The sequence below is a fragment of the Bactrocera neohumeralis genome, chromosome 5 (genome assembly GCF_024586455.1).
Source record: "Bactrocera neohumeralis isolate Rockhampton chromosome 5, APGP_CSIRO_Bneo_wtdbg2-racon-allhic-juicebox.fasta_v2, whole genome shotgun sequence".
Classification (NCBI taxonomy): domain Eukaryota; kingdom Metazoa; phylum Arthropoda; class Insecta; order Diptera; family Tephritidae; genus Bactrocera; species Bactrocera neohumeralis.
Window position 1 is genome coordinate 47,206,660 of NC_065922.1, and position 27,043 is coordinate 47,233,702.

Here is a 27,043-nt window from a genome sequence, read left to right on the forward strand (position 1 = left end):
TTGACCGTTTAATATTAACATAAAAAACATAAATCACTTAGGTAGAAGTAAGTTATGATTCATGTATTAAATTAAGCATTTTTTTAATATTATATATATGTACATAAAAATATTTAATTTAATAATCAAATAGTTTGTTTCGACAAAATTTATATATATACAGTGGTGCCCATAACAATGGCTGCATTGAACGCACAATGCAACACTGAACGGACGCCATCTATAGACGTGTGGAGAGTCGAAGTCAAAGTGTAGAGTTTTTTTCGGTTTCCTCGTTTGTCGTTCGTGTCGTTCGTCGTGCAATTTCTCTAAAAAATTTTCATTTTCTCGTCTTGTACGCAGAAAAATATAAAATTTTCGCTTTTAAAAGTAAATAAAATTACAAAAAATAGACTTAAGACTAAAGTGGACACAATGTGCTATACGGGTATATAAGAATTGAGTATTTTTCGTAATTATTTTCATCTGAAAATTGCAAGTGAAAAATCGAAGTATAATTTCGGTCGTTGCCGCAGCAGTTGGTTAAGAAAAACGGAAAGGAAGAGAAGCAAAGGAACATTAAAGAAAAAAGTTCACACAGTGGTAAAAAAGTTTAAAGAAATGTGCGTAACTGTCGACGAAAAATACTAAGAAATTATCATAAAATATAGAAAACTAATTTATTTGGCGTGTTTTGTGGATACAAAGATTAAAAGTAAGTGCAGATGTATTATGTTTGAAATCACATATGAAAAGGAGAAGCAAGAGAACCGCACGACATAAGTGTATACGCGTGTATATGTGTGTATGTGTTTTTTTTATAAAGAGGATAGCGCGCGGACAGTGTCGTTAGCTTTGGATTTAGCAATTCTGTACGAAAGCAGCGCGGTCAGCACAGAAAAATCAGAAGCAGTAGTCTATACCGCGCAATACTTCGCGCGGAGCACGCACCACTTGACTGCCATGTTTGGTGCCCCGCCACACCGCCCCTAACCCCACATGCTAAGAAAGTCAGCAAAGCATACAGGCTGTGCCGTGTCTTAGCTTGGCTTCGACAACTTTGTTCACTGCTCCACTATCGCATGTTCTGCTTTCTCTGGATTTCTTATTGCCTGCTTATTAAGCATATAATGCCGCTTGAATTTTGGGTGGCTATGCTCCACATCGTTTGTTTTCTTGTTGTCCATTAACAGTCAACGAATATTGCGCGCCGAATATCGGCTCGATACAGAAAGCAACAATAGCAAATGATTTATTGATGTTGCCGGAATTTGAATTGAATATGGATGTATTGTTGTTTTGTTTTTGAAATTCGGTTTCGCATAGCTTTGTCGGCACACATGGATGTGTCTATACGGACGTGTGTGGCGCAACAAACAGATAAATAAGCACAACTTAGTGAAATAATGATCAAGCAAAAGTACAGTAAAATGTTATTCATTTGTATGAACATAAGTATGAGTACGAATAGGAAAAAACAAAAAGATAAATGAGAATAAAATAATAATAATAGCGATACAAAATAAATATTTTTACCAAAGAATCAAACTCTAAAATTCTCTATCGGGCATTAGTCTATTTGCCTAAAAATATTATATGCGTTAAATTTTAAGTACGTTTTACCAGTTTTTCACATCACCGGTTTCTATTTGTGTAGAATATGACGCAAGCGCACTTGTTTTTAACTAGTTCGTTCTACAAGATTTTGCTTAATTAAATCAGGACTCCTAATGAAGACTTTACAAATATGAAGGAGTTAGAACTGGTGAATAAATTGTACAAGAATTTATATATACTGCCTCCAATGTATTATTTTTAGTATTTTTTGAATCTCCATGAAATAAATATGCTAACGTAACAGGTTTTTAAGTGTTGTGTTACTTGTTTGTTTCTTTGTATTTGGAAGAATTTATGTACACAAACATACAGATGCACATATATTTGTGGGCATCTTTTTTTATTATTCGCTTATATATGTATGTATGTTATCGTAAAATGGTGTCATACTTAAATTCATGTTTGTAAAGCTTTAAATTATGGCAAATCTTTTTCATTTGATGCTAAACAGAAACGAATGTACATATTGATTGCACATGCAAAAAAGTCTAGGGAAAACACACTTTTGAAAAGGAAAATTGATTTTCGCTTTATGTGTCAAATCGTATGCATATTCGTATGTAGCATGATGCCCTAACCACATAACAGTAACCGGCATTTAATTTTTACAGATTAGCAGAGGGGTGGGTGTGTTTGATAGCTTTTTCAAACATTCTTGTCATTGTCGCGCTTGTTGCCCTCGCTCGTAACTAAAAGGTAGGTATACATATGTAAATGTGGGTGGTTGGTGAACAAGGCTGGCTGGTATGCTTAAGCTTTTGCCAACAATTTATTACTACTCATCAAACCGAACTTCCTGTCGTGCTTATTTCTGTAGAAAAACAGAGAAGGGTCAGGCTGTGTATACATTGTTGGAAGTATGTTCAGGTTATGCAACTAAAGGGTTGGTTTGTTAGAAAACAGATTTGTACCTATATATGATACATAATATGCAAATAGTAGAATATTAAAAATATACATATATAAAATTACAAAACACTAGAAATTTTTGGTATAATATTAATGGGTACCAATTTTCACTATCTGCATAAATTTTGCTTTAAAAGCATTACTATAGAAAATTTTAGCCTTAATTAGGAGATATTTTTTGAATGAATGTGTAAAAGATTTTAAAAAGGTATGAAATAGAAATGGCAGTCAATGCCTTATAAGACTAGCATAGCCTTGATAATCACATATCACCTTAAAATTTGAAAATTTCAAGGTCAAATAATGCAAACAATTGCAAGGGTCAGCAATTTTAAGAACCAATTTCCAAAATGAACCATTAGTCTTAGATATGTACACTTTTTCGTTATTTATGTAAGCATGTATGGATAGACATGTACATACATACCTGCATTTCTTTTAGACCAGAGCAAGCCATTTTATGTAGTTGGGTAGTTAAGATAGACTCTTACTATCTTCTATTCACTTTCCTGACGATGCAGTCCACGTTTTGCGTTGTAAACATAAGTTCATTGAACGCGAAACGCTTTGTAGCAACGCACACATGAATTAGCAATTGAGTCAGTCAAAGCACATGTCAAACATTTCTCTTTTGATATCATGTCTGCACAAAAGTTAATCTCCTATATGCAATAAGTAGGTACATTATATTTATGGTACATCTGATATGTATGTCACAACACAGAATGCGAAACAGATAAGCCCAAATTCTTTATTAAAAAGGCTTTTTTTCCACACTTTGAAATAAAATTTCATGAACAACAAATGCGCCAGAAATGGTAAAGCTTATGACATTTGTGCTACTGTCAAAAATTTAAAGCAAGTATTTAGTGAGAAAATATAATTTTTTGACTACGAGTAGTAACCAAAACAGCTTAAAAAAACATATTTAGTTATTTTTGGAGTCCCCAAACCACAACAAAGCAAGTGCATTTCCATTCGGCTATGGCGATCATAATAAACAATGATAAAACATTCTATAACCAGACAATAATGTTAAGGATAACGTTTTTTTGAATTAAGGTCGGTTAAACTCGAAACTAATGCAGTTATAGATAGACCTCAGCTTGATCCATTACTACTACAGTCGGGTCTATGAAACGGGAACGGACCCGTACTTTTATGCGACCAAGGGCTGCCTACTCGACAGCATTGCTCCAAATTACTTCTCGGATTTTTACTATCGATATAACAACAACAACAACCTACGGATGGTTGTCCTCCCCTCTGCCATACAGTCACATAAGACCACATAAGTGGTCTACTCATTAGTTAAGATCGTATGGCAATACTTTCATTGCGATGGTTTGTTGAAAATACCGATGTAGTCAAACACGCCATTTTTTGTGATTTGTTTTTTAATTTTCGGTATATGATATATAAAAAATAATAATACAATTTACTAGGCAATTTCTTTTAACAGTAATGTAACTAGATAAAATATAATAGATGGATAAATAAGCACGAAAATAGTAGTTCAAAATAAGAAATCAAACATATCCAAAATATAAAGTTCTAAAGTGCCCATAATTACGAACATATGGAAAGAATTCTTACGAAACAATATCTAAAATATCACTTTTTCTACTAAGGGCCGTTTTCTCAATGTCTGGTTACCAGCCCTAGCAGTTAAGTTTTGATTAACTCCTTCTTTCTGTGAAAACCCTCTTTTTTTAACCAGAGCTTAGAGGTCAGATGGCTGCTAACTACTCAATGAGAAAACATCCCTATTATGTTACTATTAGAGCAGTGGTACAGCTTTCTTCTCCAACTTCAGTAGTATTTTCCATATCACATTGGTTTAATTTAAATAAATGCTATTCGCAGACCCCAAAACAAATCGAGATGATGACTTTCAACTTTTCATTCCTAATTTTCTTCTTTTATTCAGTTTTCAGAGAAATAACTTAACACCACAGCCCTCACAAATTTTTTTATGCGAACATGAGCTATAATCAGAAGCCACCTGGAGCCGGCGGCAGCGGCATGGGAGGAGGGATACCGCCAAATGGGCCGAATAATCAGCAGGTTGCAAAAACTTTAGCCGGTATACAACAGCAAATGCAGAATTTGGTTCATGGCCAAAATACGTTGCCGCAATCATCGCAGGCTGAGCTAAATGTATTTCTGCAACAACAACGTTTTCAAAATATGTTGAAGCAGCAGCAATTATTACATTTTCAAATGCAACATCAGCAGCAACAGCAGCACCAACAACAACAGCAACATCAGCAAAAAGATCGTGGCGGCGGTAGCGTAGGAATTGGTGGTGGCGGAGGAGGCGGTGGTGAACCATTAGCACTCACCAGAACTCCAGCCGCCGCTGAACTCCTAAATAAAACGTTTCAACAGCATCAGCAACAACAGCCGAATGGTAGTGCTGGCGCACCTAATGCTGCACTGAATCAGTTTCAACAGCAATTGCAGGCGCTGCCAACAAATATCATTCAACAATTGCAAACATTACAATATCAAATGCAACAACATCAGCAGCAGCAACAACATCAGCACCAACATCAACAACACCAACAGCATCAACAACAGCAGCAGCATCCGGCACAGGCAGCGCAAGCTCAACACCATCCAACCCATCAACAACCGCCGCCACCATCACCACAACAACAGCAGCAACCTCAACCCTTGTTAACAGCACACCAACAGCAACAATTACATGGACAATTCCAACAGCAACAACAAAAGGCACTCCAACAATTCCAACAGAGCTTACGTTATTTCCCTACAGCTGCACCCACACAACCATCAGCTGCACCGCAACCCACACCCAGTGGCAATAAAGGTGGTAGCGGCACTGCATCAGCACAGCCACCACCGCAAGCTCCACCACCAACCACAGCAATTGGGAATCAACTAAAAGCTCCAAATTTGCCGCCTAGCACACAAATCACACCGGTGCCAGGTAATGTGGGTATGATACCCGGCAGTGTGGCGCAACAAGCGGCCAAAAACACTTCGAGTAGTGTTCCAGTAACCACGCCAACCACCGCTGCGATCTCCAGCGGTGGTGGCATCAACTCTAACCCAACTGTCGCCACAAAACAGGCTCCAACGCCCTCCATTTCATTGCTACCGGCCAAACCAGGGACGTCGACCGCAGCACCAACAGCCGCACATCAACAAAACAAATTTGGCGCTGGTAAAACATCACCAGTTGTCAGTGCTATACCACCACCATTCCCTACACACTTTCAGAAGCCGTCAGCTGTATCGTCTAGTGGAAATGCTACAGCCACTACCAACATAGCATCAACGGCTAAAGCTGGTGGTTCAGCGCCTACCGGTTCGGCAGCTATGCAATCTAGTGCCTCAACAACGGCTGGATCGAATAAGGCACCACAGCAGCAGTCCGTCAATCCTGTACCGCTTACGAAACAAGCAACGTCAACACCATCACCGTTGTCGGCTTCACAACTGCCAGCAACAACTGGCGCACTTACAACTTCTCCGGCATTAACTACCACCACAGCACCAACCACTGCAAGCAGTGGCATCTCAAGTGGTACAAATCAAGCTACAGCAGCACAGAAGGCTATCAATTCAATACCGAACTCGCCTGTGACCACTGGTGCCAATATTACTCAATCTACAAATGTTGATAAGAACGTTAAGGGCGCTACAACTGAAACGACCGAAGCAGTTAAAGGCGCAGAAAAGTCGAACGAAACGTCAGCAAAAGCAAAAGAGGAGCAATCCACGGCTTCAGTCACACCAAAACCAGCTGTAACAGAGACGAAAACGGAAAAGATTGCTGATTATACAGCTGCCAAAGACACAAATGCTGTTATGTTGGCGGATGCCAAAGCTATGAAACCGACTGACACGGAAAGTGTGGCCGAAAAGTCAAACGCTACTGTGGATAATAAAGCGACATTAGATAGTGTAAGTGGCATTACGGTTGGAAGTGAGAAGGTCAGCGATATGAAGATAGATCAAAGCAAGCCACTTGTGGTAAAGGACCAAGACAGTAACACCAAGGCCGAGTCTAAGACTGATCAGGGCAACAAAGGAGAAGAGAATAAGGTAATTATAAAGACAAAAATAAGTTGTATTTGAATTTTTAACGGAATCTGTGTTCTAACGCAAATATTGTATTTTAGAGCGCCAAGAATTTGGAGTCATCTACAGAAACAACTGGCAAAGAAGAAAAAAACCTACCTGCAACTAAGGAACCCGAAGATACAAAAACCGTGGAGAAGACCAATAAATCGGCTGCGTTAGCAACTAAAGAAAGTAATGAACATGCTGAACCTAAAGTGACGACAGCACCTCAAGATACTGAAAAAACGGATAACCCCAAGATAAAGCCTGAAGAGTTTGTGACTAATTCAGACAGTGTAGCCAATAAACAGATAAGCACTGAGAAGAAAGAAACTTCAAATGCAATAAATGACGCTAAAACAGCAGTGGCTGCCGCAACAATCGCGGACTCGAAACCAAAGGCCAATTCAGCCACAAACGAGGTAGATAAGCGTCAATCAGGCAATGCACATATAATCGCTGAGAAGCCTAGAGAAGAGAAAATTAAAAATACAAAGTCAGAAAAGGCATCCGCAACCGCTGCTCAAGCAATATCGTCGGCCGCCGATCAATCAACGCAGAGCAGCAACGCCAGCAGCAACAATAACCATGCCACTGCAAAGAGCACAAAAACAAAAACAGCCGAAGCTGCACCAGATTCTACAAATAGCGCTATCACCGACGCAACTAGCACACCACATAAGCGTTCAAGTCGTCAACCGAAAACGGCAACCAAATCATCGGAGAAGGCAACGGTTGAGAAAACCGAAAAAGTATCGAGCAGCAGTCGTTCGCGAAAGTCGAAGAATGGTGTTAGCAGCAGCAACAGTAACTCCACCGTCGATGCGCCGGCCACACCAATGACACCCAAACCCGAGCAAGGACCAAGCACCAGCGCCAATGATCGCAAGAGCTCTCGTCACCGTCTCAAAACCATACCTTTTCAAAGTCCACTGCCTGAATTGGCATACATCACAAAATTGTCAGCCAGCGAAGCTTCCAATTCACCAAAGCCCATGTCCATGGAAGACAAATTGATTGTTTTCTACAAAAATGAATATATGGCGGTGCGCAATGCAGAAGGTACTTTCTACTTATGTCAAACGATGCAGAATGTTTATCGTACATCGCCACGCATTAGCATTCGTTGGCTATCGGAAGATCCGAATAACAGTGGCATTTATATACCTGATTTCTATGATCACACCGACATTGAGTGTGTGCTCACAACAGTCGAACTGAAACGAGTCGACAAAGGTCATCTCAGTTTACCGAAAAAGGAGCAGGCACGCATAGAGAGTATACTCAAAAAGGCTATCGATGTAGAGAAAGGACTGGTGCCAAGACCTGAACTCACAGAGGAGAATCCCGATGGGCGTAAGTACAAATAAATATAGTAGGCCTATATACACAGACAGTACTCCTGACTTTAAACTAAACCAATATACTTCATATTCTTCCAGTTGATCTATCATTGTACAAAGATGAATCTCAAATTGAAAAGAAATCTGCGACGGGCACAACTCCCACTGCTATACGTAAATCTCGTCGCAGTGGTAATAATGAAATGGGCACACCAACAACTGCTAAATACAATACAAGCGCCTCTTCATCAGCCACGTCTGCTGCGAAGCGCCGCAAACGGGGACGTGCAAGTATCGCCAGCGGTGCTGCTGGTGATAACGGTGTGAAATCTTCGGCAAAGAAGAGGAAATTGGCCACCAAACGTAAATTGAAATCAAAGAAGTCGTCAACTACAGACGAGGAAAACGACAGCAGCGATGATTCTGATGCAGAATATAAACCAAATCAAAAGAATACAGGAACCGCTTCAAAGGCGTCACCACGAGCACAGCGTTCACCATTGGCAAAGGCTAGGGCGGCATCGCCAATTAGTTCGACGACAGCGCGTACTAAAAACCTGCCTGCAAAGGTTCGTATGAACTCATAAATATAGTAAATTTGTATATACAAATGAAAAAAGAAGAAAAAAAAGAAAAAATGTTAGCTGCGGTTGCACCGAAACTAGAATATACTTTCCAAAAAAAAAAAAGTTTTAAATACATGAAAGTTTTGATTGACCTGTTTGTATGACAGCTATATGCTATAAGTGGTCCGTTCTAAACAATTTCTCCGGAGATTGCGCCGCTTCTTTGAATAAAAATCAAGCAAAATTTTATGAAGATATCCTGCCAAATAAAAATATCTTCCGTACAAGGAATTGGTTTATATTAACGCTATATGCTATAGTGAGCAGCTTTCCTTGGGAAGAAAACGACGTGTTCGAAATTACAGATCGACGTCTCAAAATGATTTCGGTTATACAGACGGACAGAGCGACAAAAAATAGCTGATCATGCATATTTATATTTCATAGTGATTCTCGTAACAAACTTAATATACTCTTGTTCAGAGTATAAAAATTCACGATTAAACGCGAATACACTTTTATACAAATTTTATATCCGATTTTTTCTTTTTCCTTCTGAATTTCAATGGAAATTTTTGTATTATTATTGCTTTATTTTTAGTCGATTCCAACGGCTAGCAGTCGTGGTGAACGAGCGAACAAACGCAAAGCAGCCACAGACGGCGCAGCAACAACGGATATTGCACCAACTCCAACAAAGAAAGCTGGCGGTGTTACAACAACTGCTCCTGCTGCTGCTGCTGCTACTCCAGCAACCCCAAATGCCTCAAAAACAACCAATTCAAAAAGTAAAAGTATGACAACAAAATCTAAATTATATTTTTGAGTATGTTCTAATAAATGTACATCTACACAGCAGCTCAAGATGGTACAACCGAAGCGAACAATAGTAGTGCGTCGATTACCAAAAAGGTCAACAGCAGCAGCTCAGTGGAAACCACGAATGTGGTTAGTAGTACAACAAATGCGAGCAACGCAACAACACCGGAGCAAACCACAGCTGCCACCTTAAGCAACAGTGGCGGCGGTGGCAATGGCGGTAGTTCGAACAGTAATCGGCCGACCAGAAGTCGGAAATAGAAACTATAATTAGTTAGGAGAGAGTAATTGTAATTTATGAATAGTAGTGTTATAATGCAGTTATCGCATTCCCACAAAAGAGAATCAACAATTTCAATACGCTCGGAAATCACAGACACATACTCATACACGCAATAGCACAGCAGCAGCATTAAAAAAAAAAATTTTTTTAAAGCGAATGATGGCATTTAAAAGAAATCCGTTTAAAGCATGGTGCAAGATGTCAATGCTTTCTGTGGCGCTGCTAATCTGACCATATAGCAAATCTAGCAATAAATTTAAACAGCAAAACGTTCGAACAAAGTGTACATTAGTTTTAGAATGTATGTAAAAAAAAAAGATATAGGTGTAACACAACACAGACAAAACTTCAGATAGGACACAAAGGGGCGTAGAGTAGGTATATGCATAAATCGAAATGATGTTGATATATATTACTTTCAAATTAAAAATTTTCTTCCATTAAATGCTTAATTATATGCTATTTAGTAAGCAAATGTGTTTTTGACACTGAAGAAAAAGTTCAGCATAAACAAATTGCAAGTTATTGCTAATATCAGAGCTGGACTTGCTTGGCATTAAATAACTTTTTTTTTTGAAAATTACAAGTGTTTCGGCAAAATATAGTGTTAACCACGTCTTCTATATGAATATTTCTAATGATTTTTTTTTTTTTTTGTTTTGTAGGAAGTGTATAATGATTATATATTAGTTATTCATGTTTTTTCTTTTTTTTTTTTACTTTTATGTATAAAGCCACAATAGCTACGGAAAGCGTTTGGTATATAAAAAACGTACATAAATTTTTTTCATTTATGCAAAATGACGTGCGCGTTAAATGAACACAATTCGCATTTGTAGGTTAGATTGTCGTAGAGAAGAAAGCTATTGACCCGATAACTTGCAATACGCATAGTTTGCGAATCTTAGTGAAACGTAACAAACACATGTAAATAAATACTATTTCCACGTACTTCACACCGCTGCTTTCGTTTTCGAATAATGCAAAAAAGGCGGCGCACAAAGTTATTTACGGTACGAGCGTCTAAACCCGAAGAAATGCAGCGTTTTTTGTTTCAAATTTATTGAAGCTATTATGAGTTACAGCAGAAACTTTTAAATTTCGTTGTATTAAAAAATAATAATTTATGATTTAAGATTAATCGCTTAAAAGAACAAATTCAAACAAATAACAAACCCATACTATATCAAATATAAAAACTAAAACAAAAAATACCAATATGAGCATAGTAGCGTTGCTAATCAAGGGAAACACTGTTAGTATGTTGAGGCAATATTTATACGGCGATTTAATATCAAAATAAACAACTTTAAATTAATGCAGGGACGAAATCAATAGTTATTTGTGTATGATAAAAGTACTCATTCCCATTGAAAAATTTGCACACATTTAAACATAATTAAATCGCACATATGTAAATCAGAGATAGAAAAAATGTATATTACATTTTACATCGGTTCGGGTGCAAATTATTATTGACTCGAAAAATTGAGTAGGAGTGGTAAAGTGTAAAGCAGCGTATAGCTATTAAATAAACTGTATAGAAAACAGTTTATCTAACAAAAATGAAGCATGAATTAAAATTACATATTAAACTAGCCATTCAAATATCATCAAATTATATTGTAGATTGTAATGTTTTCGAAATATATATATACATATACTTATATGTAGTTCATACAACAATGCACCTAAAACTTGTATGATAAAAATGGCTAAGAGGACAAAATAATTAATTTTAATGCAAATTGATTTACAAAACAAAAAGATAAGAGAAAGGAATTTTTGACGTGTTGAAAAATGCATTTCTTTTGTAAGAAATTTATGCTAATATGCAGAAAATAAAAATAGGAAAAATATTAAACAAAATATAGATATTTAAACATAAGTGAAACGTATACATATGCATAAGGAATAAAATATTTTTCCTTTTTAATTATTAGCAGTGCAGACACGCCCATGTAAGTTTCATTAAATTAGGTTTTAGCATACAAAGTTTCAAACGTATACACTTAAAATATTAAAAAGCGAAAAATCGTAACAGTTTAATATACATATTTGGGGCAATTCGTAACAAAATAAATGCAAAAAAAAAATACATAATATGTAGACACACACACATACATAAAGTTGATATAAATGCCGTTAGCAACCCGAAATATATACATATATATATATATATATGCAATAAATAATAACATAAGTTATGTGGAAGATAAATCTACAAACACTTTATGCAAATAGAACAAGAATTATAAAAATATAAAGGTAAAATTGTCCAAAACCCACAAAAATTTACTGTAAAATTACATAATTTCACAGGTAGCATTGCATTTTAGATGCTTCTAAGTAAAAAAACAGACGGATGCTAAAAAAAAAGTCAGCTGAGAGGAGCTTGGGAAATCAATATCGGAAATAAACATGTTGTTATTGTAGCGACAGAATTCTATCGAGTTCACAGTCCTTGGCGGGATGAAAAATCAGGGTACGTTCCGGCTACGTAGACCCGACTGGCTAATAATCAACATATGGTGCACGGTAGTTGGCAGATGACAAAAAGTTTTGGAGTGAGGAAGTAAATGTCGGTGAAATATGCACCTATGTATGTGATGATGGCCTTGGTACGACACTGTATGCCTCTGCCTCTTCTAACATGTCTCTCTTACAAAAAAATTCAAAAAATAAACAGACTAGCCGTATAATTATATACAAAAGGCTAAAATGAGCAAACTTTTTATAAGAGCATGCATCTAAAATAAAACTGAAAAAAAATAATGTGCGATACGTTCAATTATGTATACATGGAAAAGCAACGTATTTCGCCTGAAAATATAAAATCCTATTCCCCTTGGTTTTAATGTTTTTTCGTTTTAAGAATATCCAAACAAATACACAACTATGAATAAATTAATTAAAACAGCAAAATACATAATTCTTAAAAAAAAACATAATACAATTAAAATTATTAAAAAAATATATGCATACAATTTAATTTACCATTTAAGTTTAATATATAAGTAACTAAAACAAAAAGGAATAAAATTCATTTTGAAATTCAATAAAAAAAAAATAATAAAACGTCGTTTGTTTTACCAGGGGATTTGGTGGTTGTTTAGAGCTTGAATAAATGTTCAGGAGCAGCTGCAAATCAAAATCATTTGAACTCCTAATCAATTCAGTTATTTAGGAAAAATTTTATTCTTACCAAATCATATCAAGAAACACATCTCAGCAATATATCTCCTAACACTTTTCACCTTACGATCCTATCGAAACAGCTCTTTTACTGAACCTATCGTTATGGTGATGAATTCCTTATATTTTACCATTATGAAACCAATTATTTGGTTCAATTCAACATAGAATGCAATGCACCACATCTCATAAACACCAAACAGGGAATTCTTTTTTTTTTTTTGTAATTTTCAACAAATAAATCTAAAATCGATCTAATGCTCGTTTCGTCTCTTTAGGCGTAACTTTTATATGTATATATTTGGCAACTCAACCAGTATCTAAGGCAAAACCAAAGAAATCCTGTATGAGAAAACGCACGAATAATTGATTGTTCCCTACGACAGTCAAGTCTACGTTTCCAAAACGGACTCTGATTTCCATCCGGATAATTACTGTCAGCTAGGCAGCAATTGCAAAATTATTTGAGGAATATTATTTGCCATTACAACAACATAGTTCAACCTACATCTCAGGACATTCAAGGGAAAAATTGGAAATTACTCGCGTCACTGAAATACAATTTGCTTCTACAGAGGCAGTCCTGTGAGATATAAATGCCTAGAATATGTTTTCTTGGAAACAGGATTTAATATTAAGGTGCTAAAGTGCAAGTACCATTATTTGGCAGATAAGAGAAAACGAAGGTCGTATACTGGGTTTAAACGAAACCCAGTTACACACTTAGTTTTTCGCAAAAATTATTTGCTAAATGCAGATTTAATAGCCATATTTGACAAAGGGTGAAAATATGATACTATTTACATAAATAAATAAATTCTATGAAACCTCTTTATTTGTGAAATAAATATTATAAACCAAAGTAAATTACCTTAATTTTTAATGTTGTATTTTGGTAAATACTTTCTTTATTTGCTTTTTGGACGCCATCATTTGGGTACTGCACTGACTTTTGTACATTATTTTATTCAGCAATATTAAAAATATCCATTTGTATTTAAAGTTTATTATAGCTTAGCTAGTCTGTTGTCCACCTGTGTGTTCCTCATTAATTTCCGTAATGGTCAATGAATTGTTAAATTCACTAGCTACATTTTCAAACTCATCAGGTCCCGCTTCTGCGTCACAAAATTGCTCGTCTGGATTGTTAACGCCAAGTTCTTTTAATATGCCGCGTAAACGACGAATTTCACGATGCGCATCGTCTAATTCGTGCTCCATATTTTCAAAAGTTTCCGTCGGTATAGGTTTATCACCTAATTCCTCGCGTATGAAATCTAACGGATTATCTGGCCTTACGCCAGCTTGTAATAATTTTTTAAAAATGTCATTAAGCTTGTCGGTTATACCGCACTCGCGCAGATATGCATGACGTATATCCTTTTTCGCTTCAGATGTGAGCTCTTCATTTAAAAACACTTCCATAATTTTACTTTTATTAAATAAATTAAATTAAAAACTTCTTTGATTGATGCTGCAAAAATGTGATGAGGTTAAAAAATTTAAGAAAATAACTGTAAATATATGACAATGCCGAATTGTCAAAAATTGCAAGTCGAACAGTGTTGGACAATGCATTTTATAAAATAAGGTCAGCATTAAGTATGGTGCACACTTACCTTTGGAACATATTCGATTTTAATCAATTAATCATTCACACTACACATGATTAATTTATTTGGTCATATGATTACATACTTTAGACAAGTTATACTCTTGTAACAATTTTATCTATTGCAACACTTTTCAAATGTTATAGATGCGTTTTAATGTACTTACTTACAATATGTTGGGTATATATGTGTTTATTCGTTTTATTTATTTTTTTTTTTGTGAACTTAGATATGTATGTATAATATATAGATGATCGTGCTCAGACATTATACGTATGTAACTAAATAAATGAAATCTTGTATAACTTTATATTACTGAATAAATTTTTTAATTTTATACTGCGAAAAAATAACCATACATGTGCTTACTTATACTGGTAAATTACTTGTATAATACAATTTATATTTTAGGTACATAAAAGGTTCAGCAAACATACATATGTTTATTAAATACTATGGGCCCTTCCAATAATCGTTGCATGTAACAAACCCTTTGAATAGAAATTCATTCAATAGTACTCTTACTTCACTTTTAGTTTATTCATGCTCATTATTATATTAATTATTTATGTTTGAGTTACAAACGACCCCATTTTATCTGGTATCTTTACATAGCTTTGTGTGTCATATGTTATTTATAAAATACAGTTTATTATTTATTATTATTGACCTATCCGCATTGTATATTTCATTTATGGTACGTTTTAACATTTTATGGAACGGAACAAATACAATTCACTATCATTTTGTTTAATGGGAAGGCCCGAAGTATTCTCTTCATATCATTTATGATCATTATATACTTTTATTATTACATTTCACTTCGTTTTATTTATTCTTATAAAGTAAACTACATAAGAATATTTATTAAATTGATATTATTGTGTTTATTGTTGTTGTCGTCATAGAATATTCCTTAAATATGTCTCGAATAAAGCATTGTCCATTATCTGCGGGCCATTCATTCTAATATATGTACATATGGTATATTATACTATATAAATAATCCCTATTTGAATATAAAAAATGTCTGTTTCATGTCGGTAATTATATGCATATGTATATGTATGTATGTATGTGAATTAAAAATGTGTGTTATTTTAGTTTTCATGTTTTCCATTTTTTACTTCCTTTCACTTGAATTATTTCTTGTATTTTTTTATAGGCAATTAAATATTCATGTATCCAGAAGTATATGCACGCTTTTCAATAATTATATTACAATTAAAACATCACAAATACATACACAACATTAGTGCTCTCTAAGATTAATTAAAACATTATTAAAGCTTAAACAAAATTTCATAAAAGGTGTCAAATAATAAAATTCAAATGTTAATATGAAATTCTCTGCTTGAAATCGCGCTCATATCAGATTTAGTCAAACTTTTTGCGGCACTTCAAACGGGAAAATGTTTTTAATAAAATTCTTTAGTCATTTTGTTACAGGATTTTATAAATTCTATAGATTTGTATTGATTTTCTAATTTTAGAATTAGTGTCTGTATTCAACTATATTTTTTGTAAAACATTAATTAATAATAAAATCATTCTTCATTTCATTTGATCGAGCAATATATATATATATATATATACATATATAACTTTCGTCCATAATCAGTCTATATCTTATTCCCTACTTTTGACCAAATTCGCTACATTTAGAACATTAATGTTCAGAGAGCAAAATTAACTAAAAATTCACGCTTTTTGTGGTATTAGTGGCTAAAAGGACAAAAGTAATATAAATGAAATCTTTTTAAAATCATTTTAACTGAAAAGCAGATGTATTTTGAAGATAGCCAATAATTGTAAATAAAAATACTCGAATAACGCCTTTTTGAGTAGGACATAACTAATTCTAAACATTCTAATTCAAAGTTTATAAAGACATTAAAATATACAGTGGGTGACAAAAGTCTGCTCCCGTACGTTAGTTTTTCTTCGAACATTAACTGATATCTAACTAACAAATATTTATTCTGAAGAGAATTGGTAGTTTGCAGAAAAAATTCCTTAGTTGTTGCACTTTTTAAGTGAAATAAGGGTCAAGTTTTTTGGGCATATAAGGTTTAGTAAAAATATTCACTATTTCTGTAACTTACGTGGTTACGCTCTAAGAAGTCGGAATGATAGGATTTCGTACTAAAACCACTTCTTAGACAATTTCGTGATTTCTTGAATGAGTATTGTTCGAGCATGCGTCAAAGATGGACACCACCTTGCAGTCAGGACCCGACACCAATTGATTACAACCTGCTCCTATCTGGGGCGAATGAATTTGCTAGTGAAAATCGACTGTACCAATTTTTTGTTATATGGGCGAGGGTTGCTATGAGAGTCTCATTACGAAAGTTTTTTTTTGTATTTGATCATTCTATGCCAAATAAATCCTTTAATTTTAAGCACAAATATTTACTATACATACCTTATATAAACATGCATGTTCTCCATTATTATTGCAATATGAGCACTTTTACGTGATCATAACGTAAAAGTGCTCATATTGTTATATTTTTTTAGGTTAGCTATCAAAATAATTATTTGATAGTTTTGGATTACTATATTACCTCAAAATTGATTATCGACTTAAATTAAATATAATAAATACGAAAACTAAAATGGCCAATTAAAAAGATTAAAAAATAAAAATTTGCCGTTTGCAGACTTTCGCCATCCACTGTATGTACTGTGGCTCCCTTGCATAATCGAACAGGAGTTTGTCTAATATTAATTTGCTATAAACATAAAAACACAAGAGAATGTAGAATGTGTTGTTTTTGCTTTTATTTACACTTCATAATCCTATCTCTCTCATCAATAAAAAAAACAACAACTATCCTTTATGATAACTGTAAATTTGCGTAGAAAAAATAAATAACTCAATTTTATGCTCTCAACGAATAATCGGATCAAAACAGCTTGATAATTGCATTTTTTGTCTCACTCAGTCATATTTGGTGGCAGAGAAGTTTTGTTGGAAATAAGTCAATTAGTATTAAATTTAATGGTGAAGACGAAATCATGCATGAAATCGCTGAATTGGTAGGAAAATCTATTTAAATCAACAGTAAAGAAAAAAAGGTCACGGTTAGATATTATTGTACGAGAAGGGCGTTCTATACTAAAGGAAGCCACAGAAGATCATTTCAAAACTGCAAAATAACTGAAAAATTATCTAAATATTCGAAATGAAAAAGATGTTTGCCTAAATACTGTTCGTAATACGTTACACAAAATCCGATTACCGAAAAAAATTGCCAGAAAAATAAACTTTCATTAGCCTTTCGAATAACAAAAGGCTGAAATATGCTAAGGAATATTTACTAAACTCAGAAGACTTTTGAAATCATATAGTTTCACAATATTTCATCTCAAAATACATTTATTTGATAGTTTTCACTGACCTAAGCAAATTTAATTTGCAGGGCTCAGATGGCAAAATGTTTGTGTGGCGTAAACCAAATGCCGAACTTGATCACAAAGTGCGGAGAAGTAGGGTAGCGCGAAAAATATTGCTTTCTATTAAGACAACGACCCCAAGCACACACGGGCACTGTAAGGCTTCGGTTGAAACACAACTGACTCAAACCAATACAAACACCAGCGCAGGCTTGGAACTCCATAGAGTCGGAGGTAGATCAAAACTTTGTCAAAATAGTTCCAAAGTGCTTACAGGCTGTTCTTGATAATAAAGGATACGCGACTAGGTATTGACTCCTTTTGTTTTATATATTTAGTGATGCTATTTTGTTTTCTCCCATTATTCGTTAAGCACAAAAAATTGTATTGTTTTTGTTTTTTGTAAATAAAAGCGAAAAACCACACATTCTGCTCTTTTATGTTTGAAGCACTCTAATATTAGACGCATTCCTGTCCGATCATGCGATATACATAGCTATATATACATACATGTATAGGACCTGAATTTAAACTTGCCCGCACAGTCTGCTAGAGTGCACATAATTATGATAAATTGATATACATATGTTTATAATTTCCACAACTACAAACTACCGTTAGAAATAAGTAGACCTGCAACTAATTGCACCTTACATTACCCCCTAGAATTGCAACATTCAACACTTTGCTTTTTTATGATAGCTTTACAGTATTTCTACAATGTTTCATGACATTTGCCAAGAAGTTGATAGTTTTTCTATGTTTTTTTTTTTTACTTAATGCTTAAAATAGTATAGTTTTTGAGTAGAGCAATTTAAATAGGTATTTTTTGTATTGTATGCTGTTCGTTTTGTACATTCAAAAGATTTGTCTTTGTTTATGCTTCATTTGTTTAAATAAAAAAATAATTAATTAAAGTGGCAATTGATAGAATGTAGTTTGTAACCGGCCCGCTGGCATATGCTTGGTAACGGGCATGTGCTAAATACTCCCTTATTTACCTTAAAACTGCATACATATGTACATATGTATGTACTTTTGTAGAGTGGTTACTTGAGTGCATGATACGAGTACGGTTTTGGATTATTTTATGTTGTTTCTAGGATATGCCAAGTGTTTTGCCAACGATATATACGTACATGTACGCAGTAGTTGCTCCAACAACGCCATCTTCACCGTCAATTCATCCGGCAAATGCCGCTCCTAGTCTATGCTTATGGGACTCTTATGTCGCTATTGAGCGAAGATGGTGCTTCATCGGGACTGGGTGAATCGTCGCCGTGTGGACGTATGCGAACTACGGCACGCCTAGTATCCTCATCACGCTGTGGCATATACAGACCTGATGGGCCAGAATAGCATGTGGTATTGTTGCCGGATAGGCGCAACTTTTCCGTTTCACCATTTGTGCTTTCAGTGAACAGTTGACCTAGATTGAGTTGCGGTATATCATAGAAGATCGTCAGCACAAACATCATTGCAATGAGACCTATGGAGTGTGTGAAATTTATAATACATATAGTACATATATGTGAGCAAGTAAATTTGTATTTATATAATATAATTGTTTACGCACCACAAATCAAATAACCGCTTATGAATATTTTGTACATGGAACGATTGCCAATGGTCACACCCTCGCCAGGTATATAATCACCCAACCCAATAGTTGTCAATGAGATGAAACAATAGTAGAAAGCGTCCAAAGCACCCCAGGCGGGTTCAATATAAGCAAAAACTGCGGTTGGTATACCAAAGAATAAGACGATAACAAGCGTAGCTGGAATAAGAAAATCGACACTCAATTGCAGGTCTGCCCAGCAAATTAAAATATTACACTCCACCGCCAGGCGCACTTACCCACAATGCTTAGATGCAAAAGTCGTATATTGAAGGGCTGATAGAGATGACCCAATTTCGAATTCAAAGTGCCCAACAACCAGCTGGCCGGGACCAACAGCCGCTCCACCATCGCACTCAATAGCACCAACGTGAGTGGTATACCAATGGCCGCATAAATTATGCAGAATATTTTCCCCGTTTGGCTAAGTGGCGTTACATGGCCGTATCCTGCGCACAGGTAAAATATTTTGAATATAACAACAAGAACATTATAATAAACACAACATACATATACAATAAGTGCATTTTATGCACACATAAATAATTTATACAAGTACAAAGGTGTGTGTGTAGTAGACAAGTGTATTGTCGCTTACCGATTGTTGTTATCACGGTGCTTGAGAAGAAGAATGCCTGACCAAAGCTCCAGTTCATTTCATTTGTTGCATTGCGTAACGGTGATATGCCTCGATCGTTGGCTGTTATCACGGCTTTGAGAAACTCTTCGAGGTCTTCATCTACGTACAAGCAATAAATATGAAATGATTTAATCAATATTCCTTATATTAATTGAAAATATAAAATTTCATTCGAAATAGCATTAATCGAGGCATTTAATACAGGGTGGTTAATGGTACAACGTATCTTTATAGAGGCTAATCGAGAAAACATTACATTACAGTATACTGGCAATTCTTCAGGATGTTTCGTTTTCTGGTAGATTGTTGGATTGTAGTGTATAAACAGACCTGGCTACATTATATCTCCTGTTATCTTAGCCAAAATGTACTCGTATGCTTGAACTATTTTTGAACCGGCAGTGGTGGAAGAGTCTGTTGCAAATTCATCGCTGATGATTTACGATGGAATATTTAAACTTTTTTATATTTAGTAACTAATTTTCAGATACAACAACAGCTTTAATGATATTGCTGTCGAATATGGTCATCTACATATATGAAAACAAGATAAAAGTTACCAATTTAAATAATTATTCAAACCGGCAGTGGTGGAAGACGTCAACAGCAAAAGCTGCAAATTCAGTCGATTCCAAACGAGGTTTCAAAAAGAGACTCCCTATCGTATGATTTCATTCATTTATTGCTGGACTGGGTGTGAACGAGGGCAAGAGGAAGTCATCGCATTCGCGACTTGGCTCACTCATGTCCTTTGACAGTCATAACTTTGAAGTCGTAAATATTTTCGTCTATCTTAGAACCAGCAACAATACCAACAATAACATCAGCCTTGAAACGCAACGCAGAATCACTCTTGCCGACAGGTGCTACGTTGGACTGAGTAGGCAATTAAAAAGTAAAGTCCTCGACGAGCAAACCCCCAATTCTATAAGTCCCTCATTATTTCGGTCCTGCTGGTGCGGAGCCATCTGATCAGTCGGCCTTAAGGATGATCGAAAGAAAGGGTTTGTGGAATATTTATGGACCTTTGCGCATTAGAAGAAGATTTTCCATTTAATACCCGCCAGTGGAAGCAGAGGAAGATCAGGTGAAGAAAAACCTGAATGCACTTGGTATCTCGAATTGCCGCCATGTAGCAAAAAGAAGAAACGAATGTTGTTAACTCGGCTATAGCTGCGTACGCCAGCAAAGAAGAATGAGATATACCACAGTGACTCGGCCTGAAAACTTTCTTCGGTGATTGCAGCAACGACTTAGACAATAATCAGTTTGTATTCCAGCAATAGTGATCCGATCTCAGCCATTTCTTCGGAGACTGTCCACGATCGCTCAGTTTGTATGGTAGCTATATGCTATAATGATCTGATATAGGCAGTTCCAATAAATGAACAGCTTCTTGATGAGAAATGCTACAAAAGTAGACCAATAGGGACAGCAAACGACTTCATGTTTTTGCCCGCTTTTTTGAGATTTCTATTCACTACGCTTTGCTATTTCATCATGAAAAAATATCGAATCCAACAACGAGTCGAAATTATTAAAATTTACTACGAAATTCGGAGTCAGTGACCTCAGCTTTAAGAGCGTTACGTCCAATTTATGAAGGTTATAATCGCCTTGTCAGATCAACAATTGAGCTTCGAGTAGAAAAATTCGAATCCACAGGCACAGTACGAAATGTTCCCGTGCCAGTGAGACAAAGAAGTGCCCCTAGTGTAGAGAATATTGTTGCCGCTAGCGCATCAATTGAGAAAGACCCAAATCTTGTCTCTCACACGCCGTTCTCAAGCGTTGGGCTGCTGTGACGTCGTTGTGGCGAATTTCGCGAAAAGATCTTTGCCTACATCCTGACAAGATCAAATTGATGCAAGAACTAAAGCCGCTTGACCACCAGAATCGTCGTATGTTCGTGAATTGAGCTCAGTAACAACTTGAAAAGGATCCGGATTTTCATCGAAAAATCATCTTCAGCGATGAGGCTCATTTCTGGGTGAATGGCTTAGTCAATAAGCAAAATATGCGTTATTGGTCAAGCAGAAATCCACAAGTACTGTGAGTCACCATTGCAGTAATAATCAAAACCGGCACGCTACTTTGAAAGGGTATCGTTACCGCTCAATAATAACCGGCCGGGCTGTTGGCCCGAATTGTATGATATGTACTTGGACAATATGTGGTTCCAACAGGACGGCGCCACTAGCCACACAGCGAATGTCACAATCGATTTATATCACAATTGATTTATGGAAAACCTAGTTTGGTGAACGTGCTATTTGACTCCGTCAGACTATTTCCTGTGGGGCTGCGTCAAGTCTGTGGTCTATGCCAGCAAGCCAGCGACGATTGATGAACTTCAAACGAATGTCGAACGTGAAATTCCGGCAGTATCGGGCGATTTATGCTTGAAAACCGTCGCAAATTCGGTTCAGCGTCTGGACTTCTGCAAGCGTGCCCGTGGTGACCATGCAAAAGAAACTGAGTTCTATATATAATAGGATCGTACATATGTATTTTTACAGAAATAAATAATATAATTGATATCCCAAACCGTTTTTGTTTTTTTACTTTTATAGCGCTCTATTTAAAACCCCGTTATACTACTCCATTCCATCTCCTTCAAAGTAATCTCCACCCGCTGAAATTCATTTATGCCAACGATTTTTCCAGTATCATAGCATTTGGAAAAATCCTCCGTCGTGATGACCATCAGAGCCGACTTCGATTCAGCTTTTATATCCTAAATTGAGTCAAAACGATGTCCTCGGAGTAGTCATATGAATTTGCTAAATAGCCAGAAGTTACACGTTGGTAAATCAGGCGAATACCGTGGTTGCGGCACAATATTAGTTGAAAATGTTGTAAAATGATCACGAATAACCAATGCAGTATGAGATGGTGCATTATCGCACTTCTTTGTTCAATAAATTCAGACATAGTAAAAATCGAAGTATTCACTTTTAGAGCCTCACAAAACGACGCGTATCTCAAATACTAATGAATATTTTGACGTGAAATTTAGCGTAGATATCACTAACAGTACTATCAACTTACAGAACAAAAATGTACCGATTCGTCGTGTTGTGCGTGAGCCAAAGAAGACTTCTAAGTTGGTACGATCAATTTTCGACTGGGTGAACAATATAAAAATGGATTGAGTATTTATGTAATGTCTTTCCTTCAAATTTATTTTAACTGTTAACGTAGCAACGCGCAGTATGTGGATTGTTACTTTTATATCCTACATTAATTCTATACAGCCCGCAACTTTATCGACCTGAAAGATATAATATTAGCTCCAAGATATGAGCTCAATCGGAAATTAGTATTTTGAAAATTACTCAAAGGCAGCTATATTGATATTGACGGCGAAATAACCTCATGAGTTTAATTATTTTTAACTTTTAATGCTATATATATTATTTAGTTTTATTGACAAGCAATGAACTACTTTCGCTACTATTTTTCGTTTTGTTTTTCTGGTGTTAAATCAAACATTCTCTACAGGGAATGTACACTTGGAAAATTCTTGTAACTAAGCAGTGAAAAGTTCACCTCTTTAACCACATACATCTACATACATACTTGTCATCTTTTGGGAGTTGAGTTTCCCCAAATACTAGGAATACGTAAAAGACAAATAATTTCATATAAATAAAATTTACCCAATATTTGTGGATACTTCAGCAGGAATTCGGTGCGTTGTTGACGCACAGTGCTACGCAATGACTCCTCCATCGGCGTTTCGGCAATTTGAAAGCAAACACTACCGATTGCTAAGTACACACAATAAAAGAGTGCGAAGCAAAGTAAACGCAAATTTTCCTTGCGCATATAGGAGTTGCCGCACTTTTTGGCGGCACCACTACCATACATACTAGCAGCATAGAACTCATGGTTCAGGTTGGCATAACTTTGCGTACGTGAGGGACCGGGCAACAACACGATGGAGCCAAGGCTAATGCCATTATTGAGACTGAGCGTAGATTGATTGTGTGAAGCGTGCGACGTTGATTGCTGTTGGGACAGGCTGCTTAAAGGTGCTGCCGGCGTGTTGGAATTTTTCGGTGGTGTTACATTTAATGCCGTATCTGAGATTGAGAAAATACGATTAGTTTGCTGCTTTTGTTGACCCAACTGGGTTGGCGTCGCTGCCCATGCTGTTTGACCCTCGGCGCGCACAAGGACGTTCGGCAGATATTCCTCTAATGATTGATTGCACTTGTCCAGATCCTCGTAGCCATTGCGGCGGCGAAATGTTGTCGTCGGCAACATCACACATTCATGTGCACAAGGTACTAAAACGGGGAAAACACGTGCCACGCCAATATAAACAGTACTTAAACGATTTAACACTTTATTGACGCGCTCGTTTTTCTACGCTACCTTCGCTCATAAGCGTATTTGCAGAAGTGCTGTGAAGTGTGCTCGTTCGTCTAAGTAAGTGAGTTTAGTTAGTTACACATTACTTGACAGCAGCGGGTGCGATTTATGCTTTACCGTTGCGCAAAATCACATCAATGTCACTTCATTCAAAAATTCGATTTACACACGTACGCGCAGTTTTCATGAAAAATGATTTGCATTGTTAGAAAACGCCAGACGCCCTATATATATGTTTGTCTGTATGTTTACCACTTTTAAATCGTAATTCTTAACTTGCGATCTGCTTGTTAATCAAGCGCAGCAGTCGTTCACTCATCAACTGAATTCTTAAATCTGAGATTTGAAACACGAGCTGATTACTTTAATTGCAAATGCATTCATACATACATATATATATACGTACATGCATATATACAAAATTTTGCTGCGGTAGCACTTTGTCGCTTGATTTATATGCTCAGAAGCAGCACATGCATCTATACATATGTATGTAAGTATGTACATGTCAAGATATTCAAATGGCTGTACTTGTCGACTTATCTATGAGATGAGTGAAGATGTCTTAATTGCCGTTGGAATCATATCAATTTACTCTTCTTTAGATAACATAAATTTCAACTCATAAGCATTTCATATTAATAAATCTTAGTTTAAAAAAAAACGGGTGAAGCCACAGGTATTTCTGTTAGTAACTTGTGTTCAGTGTGTATGGAAGCTATATGCTATAGTAATCCGTTCTAAACAAGTTTTTTAGAGATTACATTGTTGCCTTAAAAAATAACATATGTACATCAAATTTCGTCAATATATTTTGTCAAATGTGAAAGTGGTCCATACATTTATTCCGATCGTTCAGTTTGTATGGCAGCTATATGCTATAGTTAACCGATCTGAACAATTTCTTCGGAGATTAAGTTTTTGCCTTAAAAAATAACATATACCAAATTTCGTGAATATATCTTGTCAAATGTGAAAGTTGTCCATACAAGAACTTGATTCCGATCGTTCAGTTTGTTCAGTATATGCTTAGTTAACCGATCTAAACAATTTCATCATTAGAAAATAACATATATCAAATTTCGTGAATATATCTTGTCAAATGTGAAAGTGGTCCATACAAGCATTTGATTCCGATCGTTCAGTTTGTATAGCAGCTATATGCTATAGTTATCTGATCAATTTCTTCGGAGATTAAGTTGTTGTCTTAAAAAATAACATATACCAAATTTCGTGAATATATCTTGTCAAATGTGAAAGTTTTTCATACAAGAACTTGATTCCGATCGTTCAGTTTGTATGGCAGCTATATGTTATAGTGGTCCGATATCGGCCGTTCCGACAAATGAGCAGCTTCTTGAGGAGAAAATGACGTTTGCAAAATTTCAAAACGATATCTTAAAAACTGAGAGACTAGTTCGTATATATACAGACAGACAGACAGACGGACAGACGGACAGACAGACAGACGGACATGGCTAAATCGACTCAGCTCGACATACTGATCATTTATATATGTATATACTTTATAGGGTCTCCGACGATTCCTTCTGGGTGTTACAAACTTCGTGACAAACTTAATATACCCTGTTCAGGGTATAAAAAGTAACTGATGCAAGTAAAGTTTTTTTTCAAAAGACTTTTTTTGACAGTAATGTGCTTGATCGTATTTGTCATGTTATTTTTGTTCAGTATTGTTTGGCATTTCATCATGGAAAGACTTAGGCCTGAACAATGTTTATAACTTTGTTACGAAAATTCGCGTTCAGTAAGGAACTTCGCTCAACTTATGGTCAGTATAGTCGGCCTACTGAGCATATTATTCGCGACACCATCACCCATCTTGGGACCCTGTATTTATTATTAGATATTATTCGACGTCCAGCACGTAGTGAAGAAAATAAAGCAGCCGTAGCTGAGAGTGTACATGTAGACCGCGGAAAGTCGATTCGGCTCATTTCGCAGCAACTCGGCTCGATGTATGTAACGACTTGGCCCATTTTAGGTTGAGATCTTTAATTTAAAGCGCACAAACTACAGCTTGTACAAGAACTGAAGCCGTTCGACCTTCCCAAGCGACATCGATCTTCCAAGAAGATCCGACGTTTTCGAGGCAAATTTTGTTCAGCGATGAGGCCTATTTCTGGCTCAATGGGTATGTAAACAAGCAAAATTGTTGCACTTGTGTGGAAGAGTAAAGAGAGCTGCCATCCAGAAAAAATAACGGTTTGGTATGGTTTGTGGGCCGGTAGAATCATCTTTCCATATTTCTTCAAAAATGAGGACGGTGAGAACGTAACCGTCAATAGCGAGCGCCACAACAACCACAAACACTATTTGATGACTGAAATTGAAGCTCGTGATCTCAGCGAAATTTGGTTTCAAGAGAAAACGGGGCCATTTCCCATCAATCAAAGGATTTGTTGAGAGAACTCTTCGGTGAGCAGATAATTTCACGTTTGGCCGGTGGATTGGCCACCAAGATCGCGTGATATCACACCCTTAGACTTTCGGAAAATGCTAATTTTACTTGGAATAGAACAATATTGAGGTGTTTAACATTACTCACTATTTTCGGTAG

At 36.0% G+C, this 27,043-nt stretch overlaps 3 protein-coding genes across 6 annotated transcripts; 1 reads left to right on the top strand and 2 right to left on the bottom strand.

Annotated features, from left to right (window-relative positions):
- The first annotated feature begins 281 nt into the window (after positions 1-281).
- On the top strand, positions 282-12,386 carry LOC126759031 (mucin-5AC-like). 4 transcript variants are annotated; one of them, XM_050473580.1, is made up of 6 exons: positions 282-694; positions 4,436-6,582; positions 6,660-7,956; positions 8,043-8,512; positions 9,111-9,303; positions 9,366-12,386. In XM_050473580.1, the coding sequence occupies exons 2-6, from the start codon at positions 4,489-4,491 to the stop codon at positions 9,587-9,589; spliced, it is 4,278 nt and encodes a 1,425-aa protein (XP_050329537.1). In that variant the 5' UTR covers positions 282-694; positions 4,436-4,488; the 3' UTR covers positions 9,590-12,386. The 4 variants fall into 4 exon arrangements, with proteins under 4 accessions (XP_050329537.1, XP_050329538.1, XP_050329539.1 ...); XM_050473581.1 differs by having other exon boundaries at positions 9,369-12,386; XM_050473582.1 differs by having other exon boundaries at positions 9,111-9,297.
- Positions 12,387-13,673: 1,287 nt separating this feature from the next.
- LOC126759034 (c-Myc-binding protein homolog) lies at positions 13,674-14,272 on the bottom strand. The gene has a single exon (XM_050473589.1). The coding sequence runs from the start codon at positions 14,229-14,231 to the stop codon at positions 13,821-13,823; it is 411 nt and encodes a 136-aa protein (XP_050329546.1). The 5' UTR covers positions 14,232-14,272; the 3' UTR covers positions 13,674-13,820.
- A 187-nt stretch (positions 14,273-14,459) lies between these two features.
- LOC126759032 (potassium channel subfamily K member 1-like) lies at positions 14,460-24,771 on the bottom strand. Its single transcript, XM_050473585.1, has 5 exons — positions 23,745-24,771; positions 20,041-20,181; positions 19,682-19,891; positions 19,398-19,601; positions 14,460-19,310 (listed from the first exon to the last, which is right to left on the bottom strand). Exons 1-5 carry the CDS (start codon positions 24,352-24,354, stop codon positions 19,036-19,038), a joined length of 1,440 nt encoding a protein of 479 aa, XP_050329542.1. The 5' UTR covers positions 24,355-24,771; the 3' UTR covers positions 14,460-19,035.
- Positions 24,772-27,043: the final 2,272 nt, after the last annotated feature.

What these genes read in the sequence shown, in the direction of transcription:
- LOC126759031 (XM_050473580.1), top strand. Translation starts at nt 4,489, where the DNA reads ATGAGCTATAATCAGAAGCCACCTGGAGCCGGCGGCAGCGGCATGGGA. An exon ending in ACAAAGGAGAAGAGAATAAG is followed by an intron (nt 6,583 to 6,659) that starts GTAATTATAAAG and finishes ATTGTATTTTAG; the next exon opens with AGCGCCAAGAATTTGGAGTC. An exon ending in AGAGGAGAATCCCGATGGGC is followed by an intron (nt 7,957 to 8,042) that starts GTAAGTACAAAT and finishes ATATTCTTCCAG; the next exon opens with TTGATCTATCATTGTACAAA.
- LOC126759034 (XM_050473589.1), bottom strand. Translation starts at nt 14,231, where the DNA reads ATGGAAGTGTTTTTAAATGAAGAGCTCACATCTGAAGCGAAAAAGGAT.
- LOC126759032 (XM_050473585.1), bottom strand. Translation starts at nt 24,354, where the DNA reads ATGTTGCCGACGACAACATTTCGCCGCCGCAATGGCTACGAGGATCTG. An exon ending in GAAGTATCCACAAATATTGG is followed by an intron (nt 20,182 to 23,744) that starts GTAAATTTTATT and finishes GCTTGTACGTAG; the next exon opens with ATGAAGACCTCGAAGAGTTT. An exon ending in CACCGTGATAACAACAATCG is followed by an intron (nt 19,892 to 20,040) that starts GTAAGCGACAAT and finishes ACCTGTGCGCAG; the next exon opens with GATACGGCCATGTAACGCCA.